General features: G+C 42.5%; 1 protein-coding gene across 19 annotated transcripts in view; it reads right to left on the reverse strand.

Moving 5' to 3' along the window:
- Nucleotides 1–8,396: 8,396 nt before the first annotated feature.
- SESN1 (sestrin 1) overlaps nt 8,397–21,641 on the reverse strand; it is a 137,683-nt gene continuing 124,438 nt past the window's right edge. For 5 of the 19 annotated variants that reach the window (XM_073336961.1, XM_073336979.1, XM_073336978.1 and 2 more), the window contains exons 2-9: nt 19,990–20,055; nt 18,168–18,368; nt 17,061–17,243; nt 15,209–15,451; nt 13,868–14,015; nt 11,754–11,866; nt 11,124–11,494; nt 9,571–11,000 (exon numbers count right to left, since the gene is read on the reverse strand). In XM_073336961.1, the coding sequence (XP_073193062.1) occupies nt 10,736–11,000; nt 11,124–11,494; nt 11,754–11,866; nt 13,868–14,015; nt 15,209–15,451; nt 17,061–17,243; nt 18,168–18,368; nt 19,990–20,055 (1,590 nt within the window). In that variant the 3' untranslated portion in view covers nt 9,571–10,735. The other 14 variants (XM_073336959.1, XM_073336976.1, XM_073336965.1 and 11 more) reach the window with 11 other exon arrangements.

The raw sequence follows: 21,641 nt of genomic DNA on the forward strand, positions 1-21,641 counted from the left end.
CACAGCTACAGACTAGGGACCGAATGGCTAGGCAGCAGTTCTGCAGAAAAGGACCTAGGGGTGACAGTGGACGAGAAGCTGGATATGAGTCAGCAGTGTGCCCTTGTGGCCAAGAAGGCCAATGGCATTTTGGGATGTATAAGTAGGGGCATAGCGAGCAGATCGAGGGACGTGATCGTCCCCCTCTATTCGACATTGGTGAGGCCTCATCTGGAGTACTGTGTCCAGTTTTGGGCCCCACACTTCAAGAAGGATGTGGATAAATTGGAGAGAGTCCAGCGAAGGGCAACAAAAATGATTAGGGGACTGGAACACATGAGTTATGAGGAGAGGCTGAGGGAGCTGGGATTGTTTAGCCTGCAGAAGAGAAGAATGAGGGGGGATTTGATAGCTGCTTTCAACTACCTGAAAGGGCGTTCCAAAGAGGATGGCTCTAGACTGTTCTCAATGGTAGCAGATGACAGAACGAGGAGTAATGGTCTCAAGTTGCAGTGGGGGAGGTTTAGATTGGATATTAGGAAAAACTTTTTCACTAAGAGGGTGGTGAAACACTGGAATGCGTTACCTAGGGAGGTGGTAGAATCTCCTTCCTTAGAGGTTTTTAAGGTCAGGCTTGACAAAGCCCTGGCTGGGATGATTTAACTGGGAATTGGTCCTGCTTTGAGCAGGGGGTTGGACTAGATGACCTTCTGGGGTCCCTTCCAACCCTGATATTCTATGATTCTAAGTGGTCCAAGGGGGGAAAAAAGAAAAGCTCCTGGACATCTTGCAATGCCCACTGATAAGGGACTTTTAGAGCCAGTTAACTTGCTTTGGCAGACATGCTGGTTCTTTGGCACCAACATCAAAAAGAATGACTGCCATTGTCAAATGCCTTATAAGGGCTTTGAGCAACTTTATACACACCATCCCTGGACCTTTGGTTGTTGGAGCAGCTAATGAAAGGTCTAGAAACTCATCAGTGCAGGCAATCATCTGCTTCTGCCACCCCTCATCATGCTCAAGGCAGCAGATTTGACTCCTTGGTCAGGAAAGATGTACAATTTCTGTTGGATCCTCCTGTGATATCCCCTCCATTTGGCAACTATTTCATTTTCATGGGGTCTGTAAAAAGATTACAGTTTCCAGTAGTACACAGTGGAGTGGAGTTATTCCATCCAATTCCTGATCCATCCTACCCACCTTCTCCATTTTCAGAGAGACCTTTAACAAAAGCATGCTGTAGCAGAAGATGCACTCTCTTCTAACTCTCATCACAGTGGAAGAAGTACCTCAAGAATAAGGGGGAAGAAGTTTTACTCATGCCTTTAATTCCCTAAAAAGGGGATGCTGGTGCTCTATCTGGTTTGGGAACAATTGAACATCTCCATTTGCAAGCTCATATTCAGGATGGTGACTCTGCTATCAATAATTTCAATCTTAGATCTACGTGACTTGTGTGCAGCTCTCAACCTCTAGGATGCTTATTTTCATATAGCAATTCATGCTACCTGCAGAGAAGGTTTTAGGTAGGCAATTCATTCCCACAACAGGGTGAAACAGTTTGGTCTATTGACAGCACTGAGGATATTCAGAAAATGCCTAGCAGCAGCAGCTTACTGCAGAAGAGGTACTTAAACAAGTGTCTTAGTCATGGGATGTCTCAGCACCAGGTAACTTCACAACAGACCCTGCAACTCTATAATTCTCTAGGACTAAGAGTAAACAAAAAAGTTGGTACTAGATCCTATTCAAAAGATCAGGCGTACTTGTGGCACCTTAGAGATTAATAAATTGGTTAGTCTCTAAGGTGCCACAAGTATTCCTGTTGTTTTTGCGGATACAGACTAACATGGCTGCTACTTTGAAACCTATTCAAAAGATGGTGCTTATAGGGCACTTTTGGGCTCTGTAAACGGCACTAACCTCTCTGTTCAAATAAAGAGTCTAAGCCATAGTACATCTGACCAACCAGCTGCAACTTCATCCCAAGATACCTTTAAGAACTTGTCTTGAACTTCTGGGGTACAGGGCTTCCTGCACAAATGTAACTCAGCATGCCAGCCTTCACTGCTGCTGCAGGCAATGGTGGTTAAAGTTTATTTGCCAACTAGACATACACTGTGATACACGGTTAATTTCCCCCCTCCAGAACTCCTGTCATTATTAAACTAGGGGAAAGGCCCTTGCAAACTTTCAGAGGATGTATCCTTCTCTTGACCATCAAAGACTCTGGTGACATACTTACATGCTAGGATGGGGACCCCTGTCCCCCAGATAACCTTCAGACATGGAATGTGGACTTCTCAATAAGCCTGGCTTCACATAATTACCTTGGGACTAAGGGATATTCATTAGGCATGCAGTTTTCTTCCCAGTTCTAAAGCGTCTGACCATTCAAATGGTGATGGATGACCCTATGGCAATAAAGCCATGCTTTATATGAGAAAATGGGGGGGAGCAAGAACTACCCCTATATCAGGAAACTGTAAACCTATGGAACTACTGTATCCAGTGGTGAGCTGGAACTGGTGGTTAAATTTAGAAGCAGTTTTAGAATCGGTTGTTAGGGCTCCCTGAGTTCCCAAGAGGGGAGGCTCCCCCAGCCCCTCTCCTGCCTTCCCCCCTCTTGCAGAGCCTCAGCATGCTGTGCTCTGGACCACTCCGCAGCACCTGCCACTTTGAGCAGCATGGTAAGGGAGTGGGGCTGCAAGCAGCGGGCCGCATGGCATCCATACACGCTGCCCTGAGCAGCGCAGTAAGGGGGCTGGGCTGGGGCTGGATAAGGAGGAGGAAGCGGTTCCTCTACCCTCCCCGTTACTTCCTGTGTTTCCCCACCCACCTCCGCTCTGCCTGCTCCCCTGAACACACTGTCTCTCCCTCGCCTGAGAGGGACGGGGGGAGAAGCGGAGCCGTGGCATGTTCAGGGGAGCAGGCGAGCTTGGGTGGCAGGTTGCTGGGGTGGGGGGGAGGAGGCGGCAAGGCTGGGAAGGGGCAGGGGCCCAAAAAACTTTTTTTGCTTGGGGCACCAAAAATCCTAGAGCTGGCCCTGGTTGGAGAAGGGGCTTGGTGCTAGAGGGGGGTGCATGGAGCAGCACTGTTTAGGGGGCACGGGGTCCCACACCCTGTCTCGGGGCAGGGGCTGCGCTGCAGCTGGTACCTGCATTGGGCAGCCGCTCTGAGGCCCAGTGTGCAGAGGCCGCCTCACTCAGCAGCCACGGTCGGGCTCCATGCTGCTTCCTGCCCGGCCCAGCAAGCGTGACCCGCTGCACTGGGCAGGGAGATTAGGCACCATGTGACTGGGCACTGCATAGGGCCAGGAGTGGAGCTGGGTGTGCTGGGGTGAGCCCCCTCCTGCTCCAAGCTCTCCTGCTCCTGCTATGTGGGGCACTCACATCCCATGGTGGGGAGGTGGGCAGACAGCAGCCTTTGCCTGCAGGGAGCTGCCACCCCACATGCAGGGAGGAACCCCACTGATGCAAGGGCTGCAGGACTCCTGGGATGGAGAACAGACCTGGGGAGGGCAGGACAGAGGCACATCCCTTAAATCAGAACTTGTTATAGGGAATGGGTTGTTAAGATTTTGGCAGCTCATCACTGACTGTATCCATCACAAAAATCACTCCCATAGCCATACACTTACCCATGTTGTGGAATGTGCTGATGGAGCAGCAGGTAGCTGACAATGTGTGGTCAGAACAGAACACGTATCCAAGACGTTCAGCTATGATTGGATGACCCCCACCTGAAGTGCCTGTTTGACATTTGTTTTTGTTGGGGGCAAACAGTTTGGTCCAGGGGAGGGCAGAGTCAAAGAACTGGCTGATGCCTTTTTGATCTGTTGGCTCTAAGCCTACCATATATTCACCCTCCAAGTCCGAGCAACCTTGACACCTCACCTGAAGTTCTTGTCAGAGGTCATAGCCATCTTAACCAAGTAATACAGCTGCCTGTGTTTTTCCCGAAGTCACATTGCAAGCTTCACCCCCTAGCTGTTCTCAGGATCCCTTTTGTACCCAACTAGAACTGAGCCATATATGGTATCCCCTAGATTAGTTTACCAGCATAGGCCAAAAATCAGGCCATATTAACACTAACTGGATTTAAAATGTATGAAATGACTATGAAATAGCCAAATTAGACCTACTACTAAGACTGACAGCTCGCTCTTGAGGGAACTTCTTTAGCTTTTTAGAGAAGTGATTCAATACTAGAGACACATAGGGCAGCCACCTGCTGGGGAGAGGGGTTCAGTACATATACTTACCCAGCATTACTAAGTACTCAAAATCTGATGCTACATTGGTAGGGCTGCCTCATGTTCATTGTTTAGGCAGACTCCTATCACTCGCCTCCTGTGATCTAGGTCACTGCTTGTGAACCACCAACAGTGGAATAGATAGAGACAGGGACTTGAAGAAAGATATTTACTGTGCAGTAACTGTAATTCTTTGTGTTGTCCATATATGGCAGTTGGGGTTGCCATGGCCTCTATGCCCTCAGTCAGAGGCACAAGGACACTCTATGATTCTAAGGAGGGCATAGGAGCAACCTTTCCCCCAACCAACACTGCTGGCCAAGAGAATCCAAATTCAAACACGGGGTCCATGTACACCATCAGTAGAATATAAGAGGACAACACCCATCAAAAAACTACAGTTAATGTAAGGTAACCATGTCTTCCAGCTAGAATGAGGTGGTTTTTTCCTTAATATTCAAACAGTGAGGGGTGATATCTAAGGCCAAAAAGCTTGATGGTATCATAACCATCATCTAAAGCAGTGCAGTATGGTAATGAAAGTGTGTGTGTGTGTATAGGGTTGGAAACAAGAGACTGTTTGGAATATTATTTGGGGCATGTAGAAAAATACATGTTAGGTTTAGCTGCCTCTGTTGGCAAAAGGAAGAGTATAGCTCTCTGAGCACTACTGTAACTCAATTTTTCAGAGCAGGAATATCCCCTTTGTCTTTACTGCTGCCTGGAATTAGATACAGTTAAACAAAGCTAAGTTTTAGGAATTGCCCTTTAAAGCCAAGTTCTTACTCTATGGAACATCAGAATCCTGTTGAGAGGAAATAGCAGATGCTTCCTGTTAGTTACAATTTTGTGACAGTTTATTAATCTCTTCTCCCCCCTCCCCCCATTTAGATAATATTTTAGCTTTTTGGGCTGTAGCATCTAAGCTATTTCTAGAATGTTCCTAATCCATTAAAATGGGTTTAGTTTTCATCTGAAATTCAAGTAGCAGTTAAGCTGTTCACAATTAAGGTTCAGAGGTAGAAATAAATGAAGCAGATTGCTAATGGACTAAATCAGAGAATAAAAAAGTGTGCGCAACACCTCTGTAATTAATATCAAACCATTTCTTTGGGTAGTAGCTGAACTATTTTCTTTTTAAAAAAAAAAACAAAAAACAGGAGTACTTGTGGCACCATAGAGTCTAACAAATTTATTGGTCCAGTATGACCAATGTACAGGGCAGAGGGGCATTGCTGGCACATGATCACATATATCACATTGGTAGATGTGCAGGTGAGCGAGCCTCTGATAGTGTGGCCGATGTGATTAGGCCCTATGATGGTGTCCCCTGAATAGATATGTGGACACAGTTGGCAACGGGCTTTGTTGCAAGGATAGGTTCCTGGGTTAGTGGTTCTGTTGTGTGGTGGCTGGTGAGTATTTGCTTCAGGTTGGGGGGCTGTCTGTAAGCAAGGACTGGCCTGTCTCCCAAGATCTGTGAGAGTGATGGGTCGTCCTTCAGGTTAGGTTGTAGATCCTTGATGATGCGTTGGAGAGGTTTTAGTTGGGGGCTGAAGGTGACAGCTAGTGGCGTTCTGTTATTTTCTTTGTTGGGCCTGTCCTGTAGTAGGCGACTTCTGGCTCTGTCAATCTGTTTCTTCATTTCAGCAGGTGGGTATTGTAGTTGTAAGAATGCTTGATAGAGATCTTGTAGGTGTTTGTCTCTGTCTGCGGGGTTGGAGCAAATGCGGTTGTATCATAGAGCTTGGCTGTAGACAATGGATCGTGTGATGTGGTCTGGATGAAAGCTGGAGGCATGTAAGTAGGAATAACTGTCAATAGGTTTCCGGTATAGGGTGGTGTTTATGTGACCATCGCTTATTAACACCGTAGTGTCCAGGAAGTGGATCTCTTGTGTGGACTGGTCCAGGTTGAGGTGGATGGTGGGATAGAAATTGTTGAAATCATGGTGGAATTCCTCAAGGGCTTCTTTTCCATGGGTCCAAATGATGAAGATGTCATCAGTGTAGCGCATGTAGAGTAGGGGCATTAGGGGACGAGAGCTGAAGAAGTGTTCTAAGCCAGCCATAAAAATGTTGGCATACTGTGGGGCCATGCGGGTACCCGTAGCAGTGCTGCTGATTTCAAGGTATACATTGTCCCCACCCTGAAGCAAATACTCACCAGCCACCACATAACAGAACCACTAACCCAGGAACCTATCCTTGCAACAAAGCCCGTTGCCAACTGTATCCACATATCTATTCAGGGGACACCATCACAGGGCCTAATCACATTGGCCACACTATCAGAGGCTCGCTCACCTGCACATCTACCAATGTGATATGTGCCAGCAATGCCCCTCTGCCATGTACATTGGTCAAACTGGACAGTCTCTACGTAAAAGAATAAAAGGCCACAAATCAGACGTCAAGAATTATAACATTCAAAAACCAGTCGGAGAACACTTCAACCTCTCTGGTCACTCGATTACAGACCTAAAAGTGGCAATTCTTCAACAAAAAAAACTTCAAAAACAGACTCCAACGAGAGACTGCTGAATTGGAATTAATTTGCAAACTGGATACAATTAACTTAGGCTTGAATAGAGCCTGGGAGTGGATGGGTCATTACACAAAGTAAAACTATTTCCCCTTGTTTATCTCCCCCCCCCCCCCCACTCTCCTGCTGGTAATTGCTCACCTTAAGTGATCACTCTGGTTACAGTGTGTATGGTAACACCCATTGTTTCAAGTTCTCTATGTATATAAATCTCCCCGCTGTATTTTCCACTGAATGCATCCGATGAAGTGAGCTGTAGCTCACAAAAGCTTATGCTCAAATAAATGTGTTAGTCTCTAAGGTGCCACAAGTCCTCCTTTTCTTTTTGCAAATACAGACTAACAGGGCTGCGACTCTGAAACCTATGTTCTTTTAAGTGTCTGTCTCTCTTTCAATAGGTACACACCACAGCAATTGTATATAGATGCATAAACTAAGGCCACAAGGGACCATCATGATCGAGTCTGATCTCCAGCACATTAGATGCCACAGAATCTCACCCACCCAATCCTGAATTAGACTCATGACCTCTGGCTGAGATTCTGAAATCCTCATGGAGCTTGAGGGCCATGGTCACTAATGCATCTTTCCTTTTGCAGGGCCCTGCTCTGCCTATATCATAACATTGTTTTAAAGAGCAATCGTATATCCCTCTAGGCTTATACTAGCTCATCTGCAACAAGAGCCAGCTTGATCTTGTTGAGTGAGCACAAAGGGCTGGCAGCCAGAAATCTTGTTTTAATTCCAGCTTTGCCACTGAGTTGCTCTGTAACCTGGTAAATCGCTGTCTCCTTTTCCCAATCTCCAACATCAGGATCTCGTAACTAATCGTCACACCCCTATAAGATTTGTAGAAGACTACATATATGTAGTAAGTACTATTATAATAAATTACGGGAACATAGTCAAGAAGATTTTGACATTAACAAGTCCCCACTATCTATTACATTGTACAAAAGAGCGAGTAAAGTTTTTGTTTAAACCTGGCAGCATTTAGTAGATGATTCTTCAGTGACATACATGGTGACTCAAGAGTTAACTAAATGGAGAATGGCTTAATTGATTAACAAATGTCTTTTCTATCCTTACCCAACTGCTGCTTGATTTTAACCCATTCTAGCCCATGAAAGTTTCTTTGAATAATTGAAAATTTTACAGAAGTTCTAGAACTAGACTCACTAAAGGTCACTAGTATTTTATATCTTTGCACTTAATCCTTTTGAAAATACCTAGGGAGCTGGCAGTTTAAGCTAGCAGGTTTGGAAAAAGCAGGTTGGAAAATCTCTTCTCATAGATCATGGGGGGAGCAGAGTCAGGGAGGGAACAAAAATTAGCTGGAATGGTCTTGAGCAAGTAAGAGAAGGTGGTGCTGACTGAAAAGCTAAAATTTTTACTGGGGTGAGCTTTGTATTTTCCCCCCTAAAACTATTTGCCACCCCTCTTAATCTAACCAACTGAATAATTAATAGGGAGGTTCTGTCAGCTTCACAAGTTATATAGTAGGTTTGCTCAGCTGTGCCTCTCAAAGATTTTGATCCTTTAGTGTAGTGGGTATTGGAGTAGATGGGTAAGTAGTTTAAAGCAGTAAGATGGTGTAAAATAAAACACAAATAAAAAAGTTGCTATTCTTTATTTAAAAATACCAGTAATACTGACAGATTTCAAAAGCAATTCACACTCATATAAGTGTTTCATGTATTCTCTGAAACCAACTGTATATTGAACATTATCATTTTAATGTTTTGATTTACTAAAAAATAGAGGTTTTTCAGCTTAATGATTTTGCAGCTGCTTAAGTAACTAAGACCAGCACTGGGCTTGTGAAACTCTGGACTGCCGAACAGTCGGTGTAACATTCCCACACCCTAGCTAGCTCCTAGAAACAAAAAAAAAAAAATACAGGACAACAGAAGAATGGGCATCAGTGACAGAAAATGTTCATCCTTGGAAAGCAGATGAAGGGGTAATTCATGTAGTTCTACACTTATCTAAATAGCTTTCAGGACTGAATTTCCCCATCCCCTCCCTCCTGGAAGACCATTGCGCTTTGGATTTCACCAAAGAATTCTGAACACATTGTCCTACAACATGTTTTTCTTTAAGGTGATACTACAGTAAAAGAAATCTCTGTTACCTTCAAAGGAAGATTAGTTCTGATTTTTAAAAAGATGCTAAACAAGGAGACCTGTTTTCTTTAAAACCACACACAATGTAGGCTCAGAATATAGCAGTGCTCACTTTCGCTTATAGCTTAACTGGAACAGTTCATTCCACCAGCACAAATAGCAGCATCCAGGTTTTCTAAAATTATTCTTGTATCAAAAGCAGGAGTCATCAAGGTGCACTTTTTTTTTTTTGGTCCAAATTCTTCTTATGCTCCAGCTCCCATTGTATTTAACTTAATACAAGATTTATGTATTTACCATCTGCTGTATTGCCACAAGTCCTGGTTTCCTATGCTGTCTAAAGCCCAATACTGTGAACAGGCAGCACTTTGACACACCTCTGTCCTTTCAACTGCCACGCAGTCATGGCTCAGGGGCAACAGTGATATTCCAACAATGAAATAGCTGAAACTAAAGAAGTTATGGCAAAGTCTCTTAGTTTCTAGTGACCATTGGTCCTGGTGCTTAGTAGGTTCACTCTAGAGGCTGTATCTGCTGAACATTCCATCGTCATTAGTCGGCCAAAGGTATCAGGTCATATAATGAGTTATAGCTCTCAGAGCATAAAGTAGTTCAGCTTGCATCCGAGCTTCTATAAGAAGCAAATTAACATGAACCTTAAAAAAAAAGCAGTAAAGTTACACATACAGGTAGCTCTCTCCCTGCCACAGAGCTTATAGGAGGGGAAAGGTTTCCAGCAAATGCTACAGGTGTAGGACAACTTTTCAACATTTTCAAAGGATCTTAGGGAAGCTAAAGGGCAGGCATGGCGTGGGGTGAGAGAAGCAGGAGGTCTGATGCTATCAGACATCACTCTCTTTTGATAAGAGCAGGGCCAGGTTAAAGGTACTTGTAGTGTAGACATAATGCAGCAGCAACTCCACTGTAGTGTAGACGCTACAGCAACAAAAGGGTTTTTTCCCATCACTGCAGCAAATCTATTTCTCCGAGAGGGGATATCTAGGTTGACAGGACAGTTCTTCTATCAACTTAGCTGTGTCTAAGGTTGGGGTTAGGTTGATTTAACTACATCACCCAGGGCATGAAATTATTCACAGTACTGAGCGAGGTAGGTAGCTAGACCCAAGTGTTAGGTGTAGACCAGGCCTAAGGCACAGGCACTGTAGGCCTAGGGCCCCAGATCACAGAGTTACATTACTACAACAAAATGTAAGCAGTTTCTTGGCTCCATAGTTGTAAACAAAAGCTTGAAGACATCAACTGCGTGTAACTGATGTCTGTGAGAGCCTGCAGACAGCCTGAAATAGTGCTGACACCATACACATCAATGGGTGCTATCCCCAAGATCTGCTGCTTAGGGGAAACACCTCCCAACACCATCATAAGAGAGAACTTTGTGGCTGGAGAAGGCCACAGGGAAACTGACTCACATAGCACCTGGGGTTTATCTGCTTTAGGGATAAGTACTTTTGGGAGGGGGGCTGCTGCTCCCAGGGCGAAAGAGCGTCCCATAACACTGCCTTCTGGGGCATGGACCATGATAAGAGATAGGCCACAGGGGGCCCCTTGTCATGATGTACAATGGCCTCGATTTTCTCAGTTGGCCCTAGAGAAAAGTCTTTGTGAACTAAATTGTGTGTATAGATAAGTAGTTTAGCAACTTATCTATTTCCCTCTACATAACAAGAAAGCTTGCATACTGACCAGCAAATAACTTGGTTTGTCTGTTAGCTAGCATATTTAGTAGACAAGGAAAAGTTATGCTTATAGAAAAGTGTATTCAACAAATTCAGTATATTTATACAACAGAAGTGAGGTCTAAATAATTTCATAACTGAAACACAATTCTCTGACTATCATAGCATTTAACACTATTATTGTTGCACACTATGGCTACTAGCATTACTACCAAATCTACTGAGCTCCTCAAAATACATGCAGACAGTACCTTCTCAGAATGTTTGAACTGCCTCCAGAAGCTATCATACATTCTTTTTGTGGTTTTTTCAGGAGTGCAAACCACAGTTTTGATGTAAACTTTAAAGCTGCGGTCCAACAACTGATTAATTTCACCATAGTCATAATCATCGTATCTGTTCAGAAGTGAAAGGAAAATACTTTCATTTTCCTATCCCACAATCCTAGTGTTTCACTTAGAAATTATGTTTCAAACTACTGTACACAATTAGTTATTCCAGCTGTGAACAGAGACTTACTTTCTGGAAATATGCACCTCTATCTCACTTAAGTAGAGTCTTGTTCTTGCATTGCTATCGTGGCAATGAAATTTATCACTGTTAGCATAATAAATGGCTTTCCTTCCATCAGGGAAAAAAAAAAATGATGAGATACTACCAAATCTAATTGTTTTATATAAGGAAGATGACAGGACCAACCTTATTCCAAACATACAGTGGATATAATTCCAAATTGCACGTCTAAGCATGGAAGTATCCACATCTTTGTGCATGGCCATTGTATTGTACGTCAGATCATAAGCAATATGAAACTTCTCATCAATCAGCTGCCCCACATCTGGGTAAAGACGATTAACCAAGGAATAGCCATGGTCCTCCCAAGAATAGTCCTTAAAATAAAGAAAGCAACACTGACTACACACTGAAGAGCTAGCTCTTCAATTTCTTTTATCAAGTATAATCACTATAAATTTATTGCTCTTGAGATAAGAGTGCTTATTTGTAAAATAAAATAAAAAATAAATCCTCTTTTGTCCTCCAGGCAATAGTTTGCATCACAACTTGTCACTAGTTCTAAGTGATCGGTACAATTTAACACACTGATTGTATGCATTTTCTGATGCTGCTTACTGATCACTTTTCTGTTACCTGAACACGGAACGTAGGCACATGCATTCCATGTCTGGAGAAGTCTTTGTACCCATAGCTTGTATCCTCAAAGTGTCGAGACACATCTCTTGTTGGCGCTGATTCCTCCTCCTCTGTTAAAGTAAACCGTAGGAGTTTCACAAGTTAATCTCGGCATATTCCAGCAAGAAAACAAAAATGGAAAAGCACCTGTGAAGCTATTGTGGATTCTCTCTCTCTCGACAGTACAATAAGTCAAGGTAACACATCCCACTTGTCTCTCCCCTCCAGAAACAATCCTAATACAGGGAACTCTTGCAAAACTAGGTTACCTAGTAGTAACTGGAGAAGTTAGTAATTTATGATAGAACCTATGAAAGATATGGCAATTTCCTGCAATATCCTTGGTAGACCTTACTAAATTAAGTTTAGGTATCTTTGGGGTCCATTGTATTAAATGAATGATTTATGTATTATTGTGGGCCAAGACTATATGTAACCCCTAAAGGGGGTGATATGTAAGACCTGGAGGTTCAAACAATGTGCCAGACAAGAATGGACTTTAAGAATAAAAACCATTAAATGATTTTCCTGAGGAATATCTAAGAGATAAATGCATATTCCCCAACTCTCGTTATGAAAAAAAAACTAGCCTTTTGAAGCTATGGCCTAAGAAGAGGGTCTTTGTCTGCTGATTACCTGTTACTGAAGGCCAACATCAAAGGCCCAAGCTGTATAAGGAACCGCTGTTCTGCCCAGTCTGGGTTCTAGTTCTAAATCTGAATCAGTTATGAACTTGTAACCACAGGGAAACCCAGTTGTGGGTTTGAAGGACTGACACCTACCACAGCCCGAGGTTAAGCTGTAGTGATCTCTGCTAAGCTTTTTAGTAGGCTTGCAGGTTCTTTTATTGTTTTAATGTTTTTTCTGTAATGCTTTCATCTTAAGAAAGAATGTGCTTACTTAGAAAAAGCTATGTGGTTCCCAGCCTTCAGAGATAAAAGCAAAGCACAGACACTGGCCTGTTTAAGCAATGTGGCTTGCTGAGGATATCACAGTGCAGGCAGGGAACGGTGCAGCTTGGAAAAACCTTGGTCAGGAGGGAGAGAGACATGGGTGTCCGTTCAAGAGAGGTGATGGCTGAGGAACCAGGTGCCTAAAGTGGGTACACTCAAGTGATCACAGAGAGGGAACACAGGTGTAGTTGCCTGAATGGTAATATCACCCAGAGTATCAGACCTTTATAGACATTCAAGAAACTAATCCAAAGAAATTGGCTCCACAGTTTATTCATCCTTTATCCTCTGCTTATCAGGGTTCTCCTCTGGGTAAGCAATTAGGAACTGCGGCTGCTGTGGGATAAGCATGGTTTCACTTACAGAAAATCTCTGCACTTTTTAAGGTGCACACAACCTCTTTAGACTAATTATAAAAAGTTCTGGATATGTACAGCCTAATACAGTTGCAAGAGTATGGATCTCTAGGGGCAATTTCTTAAACGAAAAATCCAGCTTCTTTCATATATATGCAAAAACCACAAGTATCAAACATCCTGCGTCTACTTTTTTTTTTCAGAATTTCATGGGCAGTAAGTGAATTTTTTGGATCAAAAGTTCAGGAAAACAGAGCTCTAGATCTTACAAACCGCATTTTAATTTGGAGAGAATTTCCGTGGAAGAACCCAGAATGACATTAGGCTTGTAGCAGACCTTTAGTACAATCTTGTATTTCCCTGAAAAACCACACACCCCACATTCAACTTGTGCACATCAGTCCTTAATATTTGCTACTGTAGCTGAGGTAATTAGGTTTTACATTATACTGTAGGAGCCTAATTGAGTAGCATTTTCTTATCTGTTGGAGGCAAAATTAAAGTTCCTTGTGAAGATATGGAGGCTGTCAGTGGGCATTATGGTATGTTTAAGAGATGCCACACAACTCGGCACCTCCTTGCTTTTAAGGGTTTGTTTAAAAATCACACTTCTCTAACCATAATTCTTTTTAAATTAAGTTTTTGTTTGTGCAAAACACAACAAAAATACCACTTTTTTTAGTAACTGGTGGACATTAAAAGTATGTTGATTTCTCCAACACATTTAGTTAAGTCTAAATAATCACCAGGTATGTATTTTTACCTGAACAACACACAAACATGCTTTCTCTCTTCTCTCTCTCAAAACGTGTGGCCATCTCCTCTTGGCTGGCTTCCTCTTCATCTCTGCACTCTTGTAGCTTCTTCATTTTCTCCATAAGTGCTTCAACTTCACAGAAAGATTCTGTAGTCTTAAAATTAAGACACACACGAACACAATTTATTGCTCTATATACTAGAACGTGACAGTTGTGATACAAACTGTCAAGCCAAAAAGTTAAAGCTAAAGTTCATACTCCAGCCTTGATTTGCATCTTTTTTTAAAATATTTTCTAGGAAGACCAGAACTTCTCTTATTTAAAGATATACTGATCTAACTGGTCCAGTGTGATTTTATTAAAGATTTAGTCTCCCACTTTGTAAATAAAATTATAAGTCAAAATAAGTGCATTTCGACTCTGGGTATTGTTCAAATCATAAACACATTTTATTGGCTCAATATCCATTAAAAATGAACTCTAAAACAAAAATCCCCCAGGCCACTGCAAAGAATATCCTCATTTTCAATTTTCCCACCTTTGCCCAATCAGTCCTCCACTTCCTCTTTGCCTCACATAGTATGCTTGTTCTTCCAGGGAAAGCCTGGGTAAATAGCTGTCTTGCATTGCACCCTTATCCTCTACAAACCCAGACCCTTATCAAGACAGCAGGAGACCAGTTTCAGAGCCAAGGAGCCCACACTAAAAATGCCCTGTGCCTCCAGATCTCTTCTGTTTATACCAAAGTCTTCAAGAGTTAACCAGCACCCAAACCGGAGATCATAATCTTACTTTTAACTGCAAATGATAGCCAGCTGAAAACCAAGGCAGATCAGGGAGCACTAATGGGCAAGATGTACTGCCTAACAAAGGCATTCAGAAGACTCTGAATGGTCTGTGGGTGTGGAGTCTGGGTCTCATGTAAAAGGAAGAGGTGTTCACCCTCCAGCAATGCACAGATGAAAAAAGGAACCTTGGTGACTGCTGCTATTTGGACCTTTAGAAGCTGCAGAGTGACCAACTAAACCCCAAGTTTGCCAACTCGAATGACAAATGGAAGGCAGACACCCTCAATTGAGGGGATAAAGATAACGGCCACTTCTGATTGCTTCCCCCAGCCTATCATTTCAGTTTGATCTAAGTTTAGCTTAAACCACCTAACCCTCATCCAGGTTCATCCACACTCTGGGTAAATCACTCTATTGTGCCACTAAAGTTGGGTGAAATGGAGATGCAGAACTAGATCTCATCCACCTATTGGATTAATGCAGAAACACCACAGTATGAACTTGTTAGAACTGGAGATTGTTATGTGCTCAAACTCCTAGATGGTAACAGATCCTTACTGAAATGCTTCCGGCTGGGCTGACATGAGCTTCATCCACTCCATGGTTGCCATTTGTAATATCACAGATGCAATAGTTACTGACAGAGGGAAGCTTGAAGGTGTGGCCACCCTCACAATGAATTTCTGGGCTGATTCCACAGCCAAATGTGAAAGAAGCAAGTGAATGGTAGTGTGTAAGTAGAACAACAGCATGGATCAGCTCTGCCAGGGACCAGCCATGCTCTTCGGTCTTCAGAAGTTGCTTTAAAAGAAACACAACACAAGATTTAAAAAAAAAAAAAAAAAACACAACTGTATTGGTGGCTCAGAAACTTCAACCTAATCAGCCTAGTCCCACAAACTCTCTCAAATTCAAGCTCTCTCGTTATGTCTTTCCCCAGTAAGCTAGAAGCTGCACAGACAAATGCAGAGCTTACCCTTGAAAAGGACCAAACAGAGAGTGAGGTAAGGGGTCAAACAAACAGGTTAGGAGGCAACTGGCCACATTCTCATTATATTATTAATTTCAAGAGACTAATACCCTCCTTCTCCCCGCAGCCCATAACACTGCCATAATCAATCCTTGCATTGCTGGTTTTATTACTGATAAGCCATTAACAGAAGAATGGCGGGAGTTGTGGTAATGGGGTTGCATGGGTAAGCCAAATAGATGACTTTTTGCCCAAAAATAGCACTTGGATCAGTTGAAGTGGCTTCATTTTGCTTTCAGGTTTCCACTAAAGTCAGGCTGGCTGGTTTTTCAATTTAGCACCATTAGTAAAACAATGCCTCTACCTCAAACCTTCAAGTTTAGCAGGCACAGGCAAAAATTGGATGGTTTTAGCCCATCTCTGCAATCTCGGAAAGCCCCAGGCAGTTCATGGCAAATAAGCTGCCTAAAGAAAGTCTGGGGTGAAACATGGCTCAAGACTCCATCTTCCCCAGTGGCTCCACGTGGGAGGAATTATCTGTGGCTGACAGGATGCTTTAACCCCAGCTTCCCCTACGGACAGGAACAAATGGGAGGTTCTTAGCCTTTGCAAAGAGTATGCTTCTTCCCCTCCTGCAAGGCCAGCCTCTGCTTCCCTCCCCAGCAGATGTTTCTCAGAGAAAGTAACACTCTTCCTCCTTTCTCTGGAGAGAGGAAAGCAACAGCCAGGAGGCAAAGAGTGGCTTTAGAAAGGAGGGCATTATACTTCAGGTTATTGCGCCTATTGTTTTTATATATAAAATTTGCTTTTAAAAAGTTGCTTAAGTGTGAGAGTGTCGAGGAATATGTACATTTTACATGCATATACAGTAGACTGGAGTCTCTAGGTTCAAAATACAGTTTTCAATAATTCTGTTAAAAATGTGCTGATCTTCACCTATTCTATCATCTTGAAAATCCTGAGTTCAAGAGAAATGTATAATAATCTTGTTTTAAGAAGGTACGTATCTGAACATGCACCCTCTACTTTTAAGTCTCAAGCTGGGTCATTCAGAGCCTCAGCCATTTTAAACATGGGTTCCACACAGCCCCATGTAGAGCCTACAAAATCAGGTGCTATGTGCCAGTGACATACCATCACATTTTAAGTAACACATGTCCATCCTACTGAGGGTTATAGATCAGGGCTACTAGTCACACTGTGATACATTAACATGCAATTCTTCCAAAGTACCAGTAGAATTGCTTTCTAAATAAGAACTCTATTACTCAGTGAGATGAGACCGTGATAGATCATTTCCATAACGATTACAATATTTCAGCGACAAAGTGTAAATAAAACCACTAGAAAAAAAAATGAGCTCCCTCCTCAGCCCCAAGAAATTTAGACTGCATTTAGTCTAGTAAGGACGTGTAGGGTGTTGCATAAGAGAAGACTAACCTCAATATGCTCTTTGGTGATAAGCCAGGGCCGATGAGCCAATATTTTATTCAATTCTCCTAAATTTTGCAGCTTGTGAGGTGCATTCTCTAGGCCATTCAGCCATTTGGGGTCTCCTCCAACATGAAGGAAGTCATTAACATGGAGGTTAACTAGATAGGAGCACTGATGTCTTGCTGCAGCCTAGAAGGAAAAAAGAAATTATAATGCAGAAGAATCTTTGCAAATCAGCTCATAGCAATGATGCAAATCGTTATTACAATGTAAGATTTTGCAGTGGTCAAAATCTGTAATTAAAACAACTTATGATTAACACAGTAGCTTGTTTCAATTATTCCTCTTAAGAATATACAACTGAACATTTTTCATTCACATTCACCATAACAGTGTTTTGATTTTACATCTTTAAAGTCTAATCTAAAATTGGTTTGTGGGAAGCTGATTCTAAAGTTCTGCCTGTAAAAGCCAGAAAAACTGGCACTTTTCCAGTAAGGAATGTGATTACACGTGGTTTACTCAAAAAATAACAATTTCCATTGCTAGTTTAGATAAGGCTCAGAGTTTCAAGATAACTTAAATGGACACAGAGTGCTTCATTGGCACAATGAATACTACAATCTACACCTGTTACAGTTAATTATGACAATTTTGGGATCTAACAGGAAATTTGGTTGGGATCTGAAGATTCTGAAATATTGACTGAATGGTAAAGTTATTTATATTGAGGTGTGCTGGACAAGACACAGATTGTTAAAAACCTGGCTTAAAAAACAGATTTGAGGAACATAGGAATCTGATGGCAAAATAATCTTCCTATTTATAGAACACTAAGATTATCTTTTTTCCTCCTCCCATTATTTCTGAAAGCATGAGCATTTATACCATAAGCACCGATCTCATAAAACTGTATTTAGAAAAAAAAACAAAGAGAGTGTTCTATAAAACATAAAATACTTCAGGTAATTACTCTGGCATTTCCCTTAACATACGTTGGAAGGCCCTCCCTCAGCTGAAAACACAAAAATGTAGTTAACATCTGTTATAAAAAGGATTAAAGCAAGTAGCCAAAATGGCTATTTCTGCTTGCTGCTCTGCACTCCAACATACCATTATCCCTATGTAGTGTCGGTAATGAAGAGGCAATGGACCATCCATCTGCAGTAGATAGTGCTGAGTTTTCAGAAAGCTTCCTAGATACTGTGGGTGGAACACCATCACTAAGGTGATGTTGTCCAAACGGCCTAAAGTAGCAAAAGAATCTGCAAACAATGTATGCATCTGGGCATCTTCATTTCCCACTTGAAGAATCTGTTTGAATTAAAAAGAGGGCTTTAGAAACGTTTTTCCAAAACATATCGACAAAATTATGATTAAATATTTATATCACATAGTTCTCAGAGGCCCCAATTAGGTTTGGGAGGTCCATTCTGCTAAATGAGAATCTAATGTTAACTAGGAGTTCTAAAGAAACTTAATAAAGTATGAGGGTATTGCATGTGACATTTTAAGGTGCAGCATTGAAATTCAGATGGCATGTAGGTAATAAGAATACTTGTATCTCTGGCAGGGCCAGCACACTCTACTCTCAAGAGCATAGTGCAGCCACTTTGGAAAACAGCAGCAAACACAGCTGAGTGTAGTGAAGGTTAACCACAGTATCTATAAAAGGCGTAAATGCTAGTTAAGTAAAAAAAAAAATGTAAGCGCTACCTGGGTACCTGGCAATAGTGGAAAACCCAGGATAAAGACTTCACACTTCCCAGAAAACTGACCACAGTCACATCAATAAATCCTCTTGTTACACGAGTCTCTCCTGCCAATCAATGCAAGGAGCAGCACTGAAAGAGCTTTATCACATGCTCTTTGAGCTGAACAAACGATAAACTTCTGTTCATTTGGAGAAGTGGTAAGAGCTCATAAGAAAAACAACAACTATCACCAGAACTAAGGGATAGAGCAGGGGTGGGCAAACTATGGGCTACAGGCTGGATCAGGCCTGCCAGCTGTTTTAATCCAGCCCTTGAGCTTTTGCTGGGGAGCGGGGTCTGGGGCTTGGCCCCCCTCTGACTCCTAACCCTAGGGGCAGACCGGGGGCTCCGCTCTGCATGCTGCCCCCGGCCCAAGCACTGGCCCCGCAGCTCCCATTGGCTGGGAACTGCAAGGGCGGTGCCTGCAGACGGGAGAGCGTGCAGAGCCACCTAGCCGTGCCTCGCGTAGGACCCAGAGAAGGGACATGCCGCTGCTTCTGGGAGCTGCTTGAGGTAAGTGCCACCCAGATCCTGCACCCATGAGCCCCGCCCCCACACCCCAACCCCAGATCTGATCCCCCTCCCACACTCCAAACCCCTCAATCCCAGCCCAGAGCACCCTCCTGCACCCCAAACCGCTCATCCCCAGCCCCACCCCAGAGCCCGCACCGCCAGATGGAGCCCTCACCCTGCCCCCTGGAGGAGCCTCCTCCTGCGCCCTGAATTCCTCATTTCTGGCCCCACCCCAGAGCCTGCACCCCCAAGCAGAGCCCTCAGCCACTCCCACACCTCAACCCCAATTTTGTGAGCATTCATAGCCTGCCATACAATTTCTAGTCCCAGATGTGGCCTTCGGCCCAAAAAGTTTGCCCACCCCAGGATAGACACTCCTCTGGACCAGTAAGAGGACCCCGCCCACATTTGAATACTGCAGATGGGACAGGACAAGTAATTATCATCATGAAAAACAACTCTGCATTTCCTTTGTAAAATATGGTTGTGTAAAATTCCAGAATTCCACATGGCCATTATTGCTTTCTAGTTTAGCAGAACCATTGCCAGTCTCATGATGATTTATTATGATCAACAGTGTGCAAAATATTTTGCTTTTCTAAAACCATGTGGGTCCTAAATGACTTTACCTTAAAAGCATACAGCTCACAGTGTACTTGCAAACATACCTCCTTCTCTGGGATGAATCTGCTGGGTCCATGTCCCAGTGGTCTAGGAATTCTAATTCCAAGTTCCTAGAAAAGAAAATTACACCATCTCAGTTTTCAGCTATAAACATTTCAGCTGTGGCTTCAGGGAAGAAAAAAATTCACCAAACAAACAGAGCTATGCTTGTTTTAGTGGTACACTCTGTACACTTCCAATTATTTTTCTACGCATGCTTCATAACTAACCATACTTGTTTACAGTATATCATACCGCTCTGGTTAAAAACAATAAAACCTCCTTCACTGAAAACCTTCATTTTGCATAAAATACTTGGCAGAGTGTCCAGAACAAGGAGTTCAGTACATAGCAGCCAGTTATGTGATATGTCACTGATGCAAAATGAGATTGATGCACATCTGCAGTAAACCAACATACCAATCTCTGTGCATCTGTCAGGAAATGAAACAGCTGTAAACTTAACCCAATTGTTTTTTTCAACCTTAGTGGTGTGTGTGAATCGCTAAAGGTATCTGCAAATAAAAAGCAAACAAACAAAAACTTGAGAGGTTAATTAGCTATTTAAGTTGACAGAGAGAAAGATAGGTAATTGCATCCAACCTGAAAAAAACAGTTTATCACAAAACTTTTGCTGAAACACAGACAACATATCTCCATACCTAAGAGATTAGAGTTATCCATATCACAACCATTGGTTATTTTTATTCTACCTGCTCAACTGAAGGAGGCTTCATATTAAATCTGCTGCACCTGGGAATTTTGAGCCCAGTTATCCTCTCAGGATCCAGGTAACAACCATGCACTTCAATGGGAATTACTTGGACCTTCTCAGGGGAGAACGTGGCTTCTAGAAGTCAATTGGTCTTATCTAAAAAAAGTTGCTGCCTAAGCTTTCGTTTACATGCAGTGAATTTACATAAACAGAAATATTATCCAAATACAAGAAAAAAGACCAATAATAAGCAAGACTGGTGCTTGTGACTTGTTTATAATAACCTTGATTTGTCTTAAAAAAAAATCTAGTAACTTGATCCATCAATTACAGTTCCTGAACTTTTCCCTAATAGAAAAGAGCTACAAACTTCAGACTGCAGAGTGAATGAATACTGACCCTTGTCCATGGTACCCACATGTAATCTCAAGATTCTATTTGTCTAATGTGCCTCTGACTTCTTAAATCAGATGTTTTCATTTCTTGAGTTATACTCGGGGAAAGGGTTAACTAAAAGGTGTCCTTACCACTAGTGTTTTCAAATCTTACATGGAAGGATAAGGCTTGTGACGGAGTCTTTTCCTACTGCAGGTCACAAGGTTCAAAAACATGATACACTTGTCAACTAAATCTGTAATACAATGTGTGTCAGAGTTGGGCTGAATTTATATCCTCAAAAGAATCTTACCCATCAGAGGCCAGCTACTTCTTGTCCTGGCAACCATATACTGATAAATTAAAGAAAGATCTTATATCCAAGTGACAATGAGAAAACAAAAAGGTCTTTATGTAACATTTAATTTAACAGATGTCTCCAAACCTAGCTGCCAACTCATACACAGCAGGAGAAAAAAAATCTTAGTTTAATTCTTGGACAGCTAAGTTTTAGTCTTTCCCCTTCCCAGAACAATTACAGGAAGAAAGCCTCAAAGTTCTACAACC

This window comes from Lepidochelys kempii, chromosome 3 (assembly GCF_965140265.1).
Source record: "Lepidochelys kempii isolate rLepKem1 chromosome 3, rLepKem1.hap2, whole genome shotgun sequence".
In the NCBI taxonomy this organism is placed as follows: Eukaryota; Metazoa; Chordata; order Testudines; family Cheloniidae; genus Lepidochelys; species Lepidochelys kempii.